This window comes from Microcaecilia unicolor, chromosome 8 (assembly GCF_901765095.1).
Source record: "Microcaecilia unicolor chromosome 8, aMicUni1.1, whole genome shotgun sequence".
Lineage (NCBI taxonomy): Eukaryota > Metazoa > Chordata > Amphibia > Gymnophiona > Siphonopidae > Microcaecilia > Microcaecilia unicolor.
Window position 1 is genome coordinate 221,345,801 of NC_044038.1, and position 12,562 is coordinate 221,358,362.

A 12,562-nucleotide genomic window follows, 5' to 3' on the forward strand; every position below is an offset into this window, starting at 1 on the left:
GACTTGCCCAGAGTCACAAGGAGCTGCCTGTGCCTGAAGTGGGAATTAAACTCAGTTCCTCAGGACCAAAGTCCACCACCCTAACCACTAGGTCACTCCTCCACTGTTGCTACTATTTGAGATTCTACATGGAATGTTGCTATTCCACTAGCAACATCCCATGTAGAAGTAGGCCCTTGCAGATCACCAATGTGGCCGCGCAGGCTTCTGCTTCTGCTTCTGTGAGTCTGACGTCCTGCACGTAAGTGCAGGACGTCAGACTCACAGAAACAGAAGCCTGCGCAGCCTTCTACATGTGGAATAGCAACATTCCATGTATAATCTCCAACAGTAGCAACATTCCATGTAGAATCTCCAATAGTATCTATTTTATTTTTGTTACATTTGTACCCTGCGCTTTCCCACTCATGGCAGGCTCAACGTGGCTTACATGGGGCAATGGAGGGTTAAGTGACTTGCCCAGAGTCACAAGGAGCTGCCTGTGCCTGAAGTGGGAATCAAACTCAGTTCCTCAGTTCCCCAAGACCAAAGTCCACCACCCTAACCACTAGGCCATTCCTTGTGTACAGCTATAGGTTTCCTGATGTTGCCATACTTCTTGACTGGCCTTTCATTCAGGAAGCAACCCGTCTTGCCTGCTTCAGGTACAACAAACATGAAGCTGGGATTATTTCTCCTCTGTACCAAATCTCTGGTAAACTTCACAAAGATTGTGAAGGGATGAAACCCCTTTTGCTTGTCCTCTTTGTTTTTTTTGTGCCTAATGATGACCGTTTCTCTCTTATGTCATACGGCAGGTTTTTTATAATCTCATTTATGCCCCAAGATGTATCCAAGTAGCACATGCCTGGTAGGTTCAGATCAGCTTTGATTGCTTCCAGTTCCTGGAGGGGGATCTCCTAATTCTTGTAACTTATTAACTTTTTTGTTACATTTGTACCCCGCGCTTTCCCACTCATGGCAGGCTCAATGCGGCATTGTATACAGGTACTTATTTGTACCTGGGGCAAATGGAGGGTTAAGTGACTTGCCCAGAGTCACAAGGAGGTGCCTGTGCCTGAAGTGGGAATTGAACTCAGTTCCTCAGGACCAAAGTCCACCACCCTAACCACTAGGCCACTCCTCCACTCTATTTGTAACTTTTGGGTAAATCCTTATTCACTTCATCAGTGCCTTTTGGATAGCTCCTTTCAAACCTCTGGAGGGGTCATGCAAATATGCATCCTTTAGTCTCTTTACATGATTGACTGACTCAGTTCCCAGCCATTTTGTTATCAGGTTAATTTCTTGCTTTGGGGTGGGTTTCATAATTGCTATGGCATCCTTAAAGTCGGATTTCCACCCTCCATACTTCTCAGTGAATTCATTGAACCAGATAAACCCCATGTTCACCATCTTTTTACGAGCCATGTATGTTGCTAGATCTCTCTCTGAAGTTTCTAGCACGATGGCAGTAGGTACCTGTGGCTGGCTGTTTGCTGCAATTTGTATGGAGTCAGGTGTGTAGTGTGGCTGGTTGGGTGCCTCTTGCTTAATAAGTGTGCTTCACTGGGTATAACTGCTCAACCATTATTTCATCCCAGTTCCTGTGTGGCTGTTGCTGAAATAAAGCATTTCCTTTGGTGCACTTTCCTGGAGCAAGATCCAGTGGCAGTGCATCCAGATGGATCACTATGGTGGCGGTTCGCCTCTGTGGCATGCTTCCTTCAGGTGAGCTAGACTCTGGTATGGATGGATGTACCTTCTCTAAGTCTCATGACTCTTCTGAGTCAGACTGTGACTGTGTGCTTTTGTGTTCTGGGGTATTAGCCTTCACATAGGCTGCAGTTCACTTCTCACAATTTTCAAGTCCAATATGGCTTAGCTGGCTTTCCCTGCCATCCTGCCTTATGACTTCTTCAAGGGCCTTGGCTTCAGCCTCAATGGAAGCTGCTTTTCCTTGCCGCTGCAACACTTCCATGGCAATATCTAACTCTGTCTTCTCACAGCAGCTTCTGCCTCTTCTAATTCTGCTCTCCTGACTGCAGTGGCAGCAGCTGCTTTCTGTTCTTCTATTTTAAGTGTCTCTATCTTCAGAGCCACTTCCTGCTCACTCTAAAAGGCATGTGACTTAGAAGCTTCAGCCTTAGCCTGAACCTGGATGACTGCTGAACTAGTTGCAGACTGACTGGAATGGCTGGTCCTGTGGGATTTTGAAGTTCTAGAACTTCTAGAGGTTCTAGAGCTATGCCTAGAGATGCCAGGATATTGGGATTAATTTTCCTTTGCAGGATTTATGTGAGTTTCTGTACCTTTAATTGCCTCTGTTACCATGGCCTGGTGTGTGAGATCTTTAGTTTATCTCTCTGACATCTGCTGTATTTGTTCTGCCTAGAAAGTGGCAATATTTTTCTGACTTATGCTGGTACTGCTTATAGATCAACTGTAATTGTTCTATATGGAGGCTATCAGCTTTGGGTTTTTTTGAAACCTTACTTATTTTCTGTCCTACTTGAGGCAGAGACTTTCCAGTAGAAGGAGGTACCTGTGTACTTCTGCTTCATAATTTTCTCTGGCCTTTTCTGTAAGCTTATATGTTCTTTTGAACCTTTCAGAACTGTTCTCACTTTCGAGATTGGCGTGTGCTGCCTTTACAGTATGGTTCAATATGGATATTTTGTTCAGTCAGTTCAGTGATCTCACTCCCTGCTGACTTTTGAATGAGCCACAGCTCTTACAATTACACTGGCAAGAATAAAGCTTTTCTTTCTTATCAACTGCTGTGACTGTGAACCTTGGCTCTGTGCCAGAATTGTTTAGACCTGGTAGCACTGAGCAGGAAGCCTTTATATAGTAATATATATATTTTTATACCTTTACAGGCAGTAAGTGTGCTTTGGGTTTGTGCTCAAATACTTTGTTCATAGCTAGAGCAAAGATGGGGGTTGTGCAGAAGTTCCATCCTCTGCTTGTACACCACACCTACTTTAATTATTTAAGTATGCAGCTTTATAGTGAAGCACTCTCTATACAAGAGCTGAGTCTCTGATCTTGGAATAGCCAGGTGCAGCTTTAGAGACTTCATGCCTTGTAGGAGCTAGGATAGCCCTGCACAACATTTGCTACTGTGACTTCTGATTCAACACAGTTCAGTTTTCACTCAGTACAAACTATGCTACAAACTATTCCTTGTAGTTCATTATAATTTCTATCACAATGAGACTTTATTAACTGGAGTCCACTGAAGAATCCCAAGTTTTTCACTGAGACCTACAAGACTTCTAACTGCAACTCTTAAGACTTACTGTTCAGGTGTGCTGGACTAGAGTTTTTGCCTTGCAAACTGGGAGCCTGTCCTCAACCAGCTCTCTCTCTCTCTGCAAGAGAGAAGCTGGAAATAATTGAACAACATGCTGAGAGTAATGCTGTATATACTTTTAAACTGGTGGAATATACTTTTAAACTTGATAGCATTGCAGTAGTTCAAGAGGGTCATACAGCAAAATACAGCATAAGCAGTTACAGTCCACAGAGGAGAATGCTGCAGACTAACTCTTACAGGTCTGATGGGAAGGGTGGGGGGGACTAGCCCAGTATGCACAGAGAACAAGGCAAGCCAATAGAAGGAGTCCCATACAGTGGCGTACCAAGGGGGGGGGGGTCTGCCCCGGGTGCACGCCGCTGGGGGGGTGCTGCGGCGCGCGCCTGCTCCTCCGACTTCGCTAAACTTTGTTCGTTCGCTGCAGCTCCCTCTGCCCCGGAACAGGTTACTTCCTTTTCCGGGCTGAGGGAGCTGCAGCGAACAAACTAAGTTTAGTGAACTCGGAGGAGCAAGCACGCACCGCGGCACCCCCCCCAGCGGCGTGCACCCGGGGGGGGTGTCATTTCGCCGGAGGGGGGGAGGTGTCATCTAGCGGGGGGGGGGGGCGCTCCTCCCAGGGGGGGGGGCGCATCGGTGCTCCGCCCCGGGAGCCATCGAGTCCAGGAACGCCACTGGTCCCATAAAATGCGGGGAACTGGATATATGCTCTGAAAGAGTCTATTACAGGTAACTACAAGATCACAGGGATTTGTATTTCAAGTACACAACCTTAATTAAAGGTATAGGCAATGTAATCTATTACAGAAAATGCTTAACAAATATACACGAACAATAAACAGCCTGCCTCCATGCAAATGGGGGCAGAACACTGTGGAACCTTTATCTGGACCTCTATAAGAGCAATCAAACATAGCCCCTTCTTCAGATCTTCCAATTTGAATTTGAAAACAGATACCATATATTGTGAGAGAGAGCTTTAACTTCTAACTTTATGTACATATATTCTATTGCCATTCTACATTCTGACCTATATTCTGCCTCTTCCTTCCTCTCGCTGGATAAGGTGGGCTAACAATCTAATAAATGTTGTTGATTATAGATTAAAAATATCTACACATAAAATTAAGAGTTGACATCATAGAAGCCTAATTCTAATCCCAGCCCATGTTCATTTCTTTTCCTCTTAGGAAGGAAGATGCCTCTTTGTGGTCCTTCTTATGGCCTTATACTGGTGTACAGAAGCCTTACCACTGGCCGTCACAGCTTTGCTTCCAATTGTCTTATTCCCATTCCTGGGAATCCTGCCTTCGAACAAAGTTTGCCCTCAGTACTTTCTAGATACCAACTTCCTTTTTCTAAGCGGCCTCATCATGGCAGCAGCTATTGAGGAATGGAATCTGCACCGCAGAATTGCACTTAAAGTTCTCACGCTAGTGGGAGTTAAGCCAGCCAGGTAATTTGAGGAACTGATATTAACACATATCATATCATAAATATATTGCCACATGCCAGCCCCTTGGCTTTGGCCAAGGTTTTCTTTGCTTTGGTGCAGGAGATTTGGAATTGACCTTCTTGTGTATTGGGGTCAGCATGAGCTGGGGGCAGCACAAGGATGATACGCATCAGCATTTTGTAGGATGAAAGGCAATGGCCTGCTGTTTTTACTGACCCCTACTGGTGGAGAGGTGCTGACGTTTTCAGTAGGAACAGGCTTGTCAACAATTCCTTGGTCAACAAAGGATCCAGTTGTTTGAGATAGTATCTGTGCAAGTAGAAAATTGCAAGTATTAAAGTAGAAAATTGTCATTTTTGAGGGATTTCAGAACAATTTCTTAATTCTGTAAGTATAAATTGTAGCTTTAAAATGCCGCTCTCCTACTTTATGAAAATCTGCTTTTTAAATTAAGCCTTAGGCGATCGGTTATCAAAGGATTTCCCTGACTAAGATCAGATTTTAGCTGGGTAAATGCTATCTGTTTAAAAATGTGGCCGCTTTAAATAGTTAACTTTGTGCAGGTAAAATTTAGCCAAAGGACAAAGTCATGGGATTGGAATTGTTCCAGGAGCAGGTTCTTGGATTTTATTTATTTATTTATTCACAAGTTTCCTGGTGTTTTGCCAATCCAAGTGATGAGCATCATAAAATCACAATCAATACTGGAAACGGATGGTTATATACTTCAAGCTGTATTCATGCTCGGTCTGGGAAGTTTGTGTTCTCTTGTTATGAAACTTTAATAAAACATTTAGACCTTGTGATCTTGGGCAAGTCACTTAACCCTCCATTGCCTCAGGTACAAACTTAGATTGTGAGCCTTCCTGGGACAGAGAAATATCCAGAGTACCTGAATGAAACGCACCTTGAGCTGCTACTGAAAAAGGTGTGAGCAAAATCAAAATAAATAAATAAAGATTCTAGAATTCTAAAGAATAACAAGATTCCATGCAGAATTTCAAAGTGTAGCAACATTCCATGTAGAACCCCAAAGAGTAACAAACTTCTTTGGGGTGGAGGAGTGGCCTAGTGGTTAGAGCACCAGTCTTGCAATCCTCTTACAATCCTTCTCTACTTCTATCCCACTGTCAGTTGGTGTACCTCAGGGATCTGTCCTGGGGCCTCTTCTTTTCTCCATCTATACTTCTTCCCTTGGTACTCTGATCTCATCCCATGGTTTTCAGTATCATCTTTATGCTGATGACTCCCAGATCTACCTCTCCACACCAGAAATCTCAGCAGGAATCCAGGCCAAAGTATCAGCCTGCCTGTCTGACATTGCTGACTGGATGTCTCAGCGCCATCTGAAACTAAACATGACCAAGACTGACCTTCTCATCTTTCCCCCTAAAACAACCTCTCCTCCTCCCCATTATCTATTTCTGTGGATAACACTCTCATCCTTCCTGTCTCATCAGCTCGTAACCTTGGGGTCATCTTCGACTCCTCCCTCTCCTTCTCTGCACATATTCAGCAGACTGCTAAAATCTGTCGTTTCTTTCTCTATAATATCAGCAAAATTCGCCCTTTCTTTTCTGAGTACACTACCAGAACCCTCATCCACACTCTTATCACCTCCCGCTTAGACTATTGCAACTTGCTTCTTACAGGTCTCCCACTTAACCATCTCTCTCCTCTTCAATCTGTTCAAAATTCTGCTGCACGACTAATATTCCGCCAGTGTCGTTATGCTCATATTAGCCCTCTCCTCAAGTCACTTCACTGGCTTCCTATCCGTTTCCGCATACAGTTCAAACTCCTCTTATTGACCTATAAGTGCATTCACTCTGCAGCTCCTCAGTACCTTTCCACTCTCATCTCTCCCTACATTCCTCCCCGGAAACTCTGTTCACTAGGTAAATCTCTCTTATCTGCACCCTTCTTCTCCACCGCTAACTCCAGACTCTGTTCCTTTTATCTTGCTGCACCATATGCCTGGAATAGACTTCCTGAGCCGGTACATCAAGCTCCATCTCTGACCATCTTCAAATCTAAGCTAAAAGCCCACCTTTTTGATGCTGCTTTTAACTCCTAACCCTTGTTCACTTGTTCAGAACCCTTATTTTATTATCCTCATTTTATTATTCCCTTATCTCTTGTTTGTCCTGTTTGTCTGTCCTAATTAGATTGTAAGCTCTGTCGAGCAGGGACTGTCTCTTCATGTTCAAGTGTACAGCGCTGCGTACGTCTAGTAGCGCTTTAGAAATGATAAGTAGTAGTAGTAAGTGGCTGGTTCAAATCCCACTGCTGCTTCTTGTGATCTCAGGCAAGTCACTTAACCCTCCATTGCCTCAGGTACAAACTTAGACTTTGAGCCCTCCTAGGACAGAGAACTATCCAGTGTACCTGAATGCAACTCACCTTGAGCTACTACTGAAAAAGGTGTGAGCAAAATATAAATAAATAAATTTAGGTGTCCTTTTACTAACAGATTTAGGGGTCCTTTTACCGAGCTGCAGTAAAAGGGGCCCTGCGCTAGTGGTGGGGGGCCGTTTTTGAAGCACACTGAGCCCTTTTTACCGCAGCAGGTAAAAAGGCTGAAAAAAAAAGAAATGTCCACGTGTAAGCCATGTGTGTGTGGGTGGGGGTGGAGCACTTACCGCCATCCATTGAGGTAGCAGTAAGGGCTCCTGCTCTAACCTGGCAGTAACTGTGTAGCAAGGCAGCACTGCCCAATTACTACTGGGCTAATGACTGCGGAAATATTTTTCAAATATTTCCACTAGTGCCAGAAATGCTGGGGGTGGAACCAGGGGCGTATCTGACCTTCAGCGGTAGGGGGGGGGGCAGAGCCGAGGTGAGGGGGCACATTTTAGCCCCCCCTGCACCGCCGCCACCCCCCGCCGCCATCATCATCGCCGACCCTCTCAACCCCCCCGCTCGCTCGCTGTCGCCTACCTGTTGGGGGATGGGGTCCCCGCCAGCCCAGGAAGGCGACGGCGAGCGAGCGGGCAGGCGAGCGGGGGGGGGGGGGGGGGTCGACAGTAGGGGGGTCCAGGGCCAAATCTACGGGTTCCCTGGCCCCCATGGCCCCATAGCAGCGACGCCCTTGGGTGGAACTACCACTGGCATCTGCACTAGGCATGCAGTAGCACCAGATTGATGCATGGCAAGCTCATGGTGGGCTTACCACTGCTTTGTAAAGGGTGTGAGCACTCTGCAGTGCTAGGGCAAGAGCAAGGGGGCAGCTGTTCCTTTAAAAGTCAGCGTCCTTCCTCTGTCATCCCTTCTAGACGAGCAAGTCGCCCTCTGGTGGCCAAAATGCCGGTGAAGTCTTTAGTTCAGGGAAAGAACTACCTCCCCCAGAAGCCACTAGTTCAGGGAAGGAACTATCCTCCCCACTGCGGTTCTAGCAGGACTCTCAGGAAGGGGAGGGAGGAATGAATGATTGGGAAATGAGTTCTGATTCAGGGAATGAGCATCAGCTGGGGGAGCTCAGGGTGGAGGAGGACATGGAATGCAATAAAGAGGAAGTAGGGGGAGAGTGTATGGAGGTGTCTGGTTTTGCTCAAACTCAAGGAGGAAAGGTAAAAGCTTTGGTGGCTTCTGTATTACCTAGATTATGGAGGATGGGGGAAGCCAAAGTGAGCCAGTGGGGAAGAAACTGGTGGAAGCAATTAACCCAGAAACTGTCTGCTTATAGAAAATAGTGCTGATGAGGGTTGTGATATGTTTCTGAGCAAGACCAGCAGTTGCTGTTTGGAAATAGAACTGAACTGTGTTGCGGAAATAAATGTAAATGTTAAGCTAAATCCTCCAGGTGAAAGAGGTGATCAAATGAAGACTAACGCTGTGATGAAAGAGCTTGAACAATAAAGCCTAGTGTTTTTCTAAGAATCTTGAGTGTGCTGGAGTTCATGGGATCGTATGATGAGCGAGCATGAAGGGTGCTGACTAACAGGGGGAGACACAGAACAGGAAGGAGCAGGTCCCGGTCAAGAGTTGGGAAGAATCAGTTGAAGCTAAGCAGGAACAGCCTTGGCCTCACTTGGAAGGGTGACCTGATTACAATAGCCACTTAGTGAACGCTAATGATTAGTGTGTACAAAATAAGACACCCATTATATTCCTCTGGGCATCTTATCATTTAGCGTGCACTAATAGTTAACACCTTAGTAAAAGGAGCCCTTAATGAATCAAATTCACAATTAATACATCAACCATAAAGACAGAAGATAACATAAAGATAAAAATGGCATACCAACATATAAGTCAGTATTCAAAAACACTTACACAGATTACGGTACCTGAATATCCTTACACTACTACTACTACTTATTTCTATAGCGCTACTAGATGTACGCAGCGCTGTACACTAGGAGTTTTTGGATAAGATTCTAGAAAATACTATGCACTCATGACAAGGGAAGACAGCAAACTTGCTTGCCTGTAACGAGGGTTCTCTGTAGAGAGCAGGATAAGTCAGAGGCGAACACAGCTGGCTCTTATAGAACTCGGAGAGGGTTTTCTTTCACCCAACTTCCCAACCTTGCTCTTACCATTCCTAGAGTGTTTAAATTCTTACTGTACTGGTCTCCACAGCTTCTGCTGGTAGACTCTGACAGGCCTTCTCATGTTCCCGTTCAGTTCTTAGCAATGGACAAAAAAGCGAGGACAGCTCAAAAAGGAAATCAGGAAGTCTTTAATATGAATAGCTTAAAAACGACCCAAGCTATTCATATTAAAGACTTCCTGATATCCTTTTTGAGCTGTCCTCACTTTTTTGTTCATTGCTTGTGTTACACGTGAGGATTTTTCTCTTTCTTTTTTTTGTTTTCCTTTTCAGTTCTTACACATTCCAGGCACCATTCCATACTCTACCACCAATCCTACATAATAATTCTCACCTCCAACGTTCTGAAGCTGCCTGGGACCGTGGCTCACTCGGACGTGGTCTGCTACCTGCGGTAGATAACACTGACGTCATACATCCCTTCGAGTCTGCTGCTTTCCCTTCTCTTCGCTCTGACTCTGGTCCCGCCCTTGCGGAAACAGGAAATGAGGGCGGGACCAGAGCTCAGAGAAGGAAAGGCAGTAGACTCGCTGATCCTGCTCGCTCTTCAATGCTGCCGATGGGACCCCGGTAAGAGAGGGGGAGAGGGGGGTTGGTGATTTTAGAGGGGGAGGACTGGCACTCGGAGGGAGGACAGAGCGAAGGAGAATGACAGAGGGAGGGATGGGGGACTGCAACTCGGAGGGAGAACAGAGTGAAGGAGAGTGACAGAGAGAGGGAGGAAGCCATGGAAATCGGAGGGGAGGAAAGGTAGGCCATTGGACTTGGAGAGAACAGAGGGAGAGAGCGAGGGGGGGGGAGGAAAACCTTGCTAGCGCCCGTTTCCTTTCGTACCGAAACGGGCCTTTTTTACTAGTTTTTGTAATAATTCAAGCAGCTACTGACATGAAGTGGTTGTTGTATGACTATCCAGCTTCTGGGTGTGTGCAGGTTGTTCCAGCTTTATTGGAGATCTGATGCACTTGTAATGCTGATAGTGGTGTAAAATGTGTTATTAATAAATATGCCTCCGTGCATAAAACGGGAATTGTATGCACGACACACAGTAGAACTCAAGCTCTTACGTTTTCACAATTGATTTCTTAATTTTTGTGTGTGTATGGAACTCAGGGTGATGTTTGAGTTGAAATGAAAATTAATTTTTATATCCCAGATAAGATGGAAGTCCAAAGTTGCACAATTTTTTGAATTAATCTTCCGCCCAGATGGCTAGTATGACAGCAAGCATTTTTATGTGATGCTTTGGTTTTGAGATTGTTTGGCTTACTTTGATATGTCTGTTGACCTCATTTATTGTTATTATTATTATTATTATGTTGTTGTTGTTTTAAGTTATGTAACTAAAGGGCCCTTTTACTAAGCCGCGTAAGCGTCTATGCGTGCCCAACGTTCTCCAAAATGGAGTTACCATAGGCTACCACATGGCTTTTGTGGTAATTTCATTTTTGGCGCGTGTCCAATATGTGCAGCCGAAAAATAAATTTTATTTTTTGCCGCGTGTATCGGACACGCTAAGTGGCATTTGGCGCGCATAGGTCATTACTGCCCAGTTAACGCATGAGACTTTACTGCTAGGCCAATAGCAGGTGGTAAAGTTACAGACCCAAAATGGATGTGAGGCAATTTTGATTTTTCTGCACGTCTATTTGTGGCAAAAAATTTTTAAAAGGGTTTTTTTACAGGCCCGCTGAAAAATGGATTGACACGTGCCCAAAACCCATGCCTACACTACCACAAGCCATTTTTCAGCACACCTTAGGTAAAAGGACCTCTAAATTAATGGGTCAATATTCAGCTCACGACCGTCAGTGTTTTATTTTTTAACATTCTGGCAGCCACAGGCTTTTTATACCTGGAAATTCAGTGATGGGACATACTTGGTTATCAGCACCTAATAGCTGAGTATAATGTGGCTACCTGCACTTATCGGCATATCAGTGATAATCCAGACCAGCACCTGGATAACTATCCAAATGATGTTAGGACAACCTTTTTGCTGCAGTGGGGAGAGCTTTGCCAGCATGCTACCCACCAGGAAGAAAATATTTGGTTCTTGCTTTGCTGCTGCCTGCCGACTCCATTATCATGTTGACCATGCCTCCTCCCACCCCATTGACCCCATTGATGTCATTGTGGGCTACCCTGGCCTGTGGAAAGGGTTAGGGGAGCAGGACACCTCCAAAGGCACTCAAAATGGATTATCATTTGGGGAGCAATTGGTAGGGATTGGGTTTTATACTGAGGCTGTCTTGTTTAATGAAGAGCACTGTTTGGCTAGGTATGGTTTTTTTTTGGGGGGGGGGCTGTGGGGTGGAGTGCAATAAAGCTACATTAGATACAAAACAAAAATATCAATGATAGAAAAATTAAAATAATATAAAACAAAATTAAAGTATAAAAACTTGAAAGATAAAACACAAATAGTGCTTTATTTATTGGGCATAGTTATCCCCCCCCCCCCCCCCATTCTGCCAGTATTCAGTGGGGAATAACTGGTTATTGTTATGTATATGTTGAATTAACTGTTACTGACCTTTATTTTGATTTACCTTGTATTTATGAATTGTATTTTGTTATATTGCATGAAGTGGGCAATTCTTCTGAATTTCTTAAAGTGACAGAAAAATGCAAATACAAAATGGGAAACCTGCAGCTTCAAAGGTATTTTCTGCTAAGTATGTATATTGCATTGCAGTCTTACTCTTAATAACTTTTGGACCAACAAAGCTGACATACGTCTTTAGAGAAACAGAGAATGCTTTTCTTGATCTCCTTCCTTCAGTGACAAGGTTTCTGTTCATTAACAACTTAGGTGCTTTGACTGATAGTTCGGAGAACTCTACTGGGCTATCACAACTCCTTACTAGAGTAGACTGGAAAAAAACACTAGCCATGAGACAAGCTGCATTCAGTATGTCTTCTAGTATTAGGTCTGGTAGTTTCTTTTGACTAAGCAAAACCTTGGCTAAAAGCCATCTAATGTGCATGCTTTGTAGGTTAATTTTAGGGATGATGATCACTACTGCTTTCCTCTCCATGTGGTTGAGTAACACAGCCTCTACTGCCATGATGCTTCCGATTGCAAACGCCATTCTCAAGAGTTTGTTTGGCGAGAAGGATGAACCTGCGGAGGACAACGCACTTAATGAAAACATTCCAGGTAAATCCAACTCTATTCAGCAAACTGACATGGAATTGGGTCCAGTTTGTACCTGTTTTAGAATTTTAACTGCTAAGCAGTGATTAAATGAGA

At 44.5% G+C, this 12,562-nt stretch overlaps 1 protein-coding gene across 1 annotated transcript in view; it reads left to right on the top strand.

Annotated features, from left to right (window-relative positions):
- Positions 1-12,562, top strand: part of SLC13A3 (solute carrier family 13 member 3) — an 80,543-nt gene that overhangs the window by 12,024 nt on the left and 55,957 nt on the right. Inside the window, exons 2-3 of the mRNA XM_030211660.1 lie at positions 4,489-4,754; positions 12,306-12,469. Coding sequence (XP_030067520.1) covers positions 4,489-4,754; positions 12,306-12,469 — 430 coding nt within the window. The remainder of the gene's footprint in view (positions 1-4,488; positions 4,755-12,305; positions 12,470-12,562) is intronic.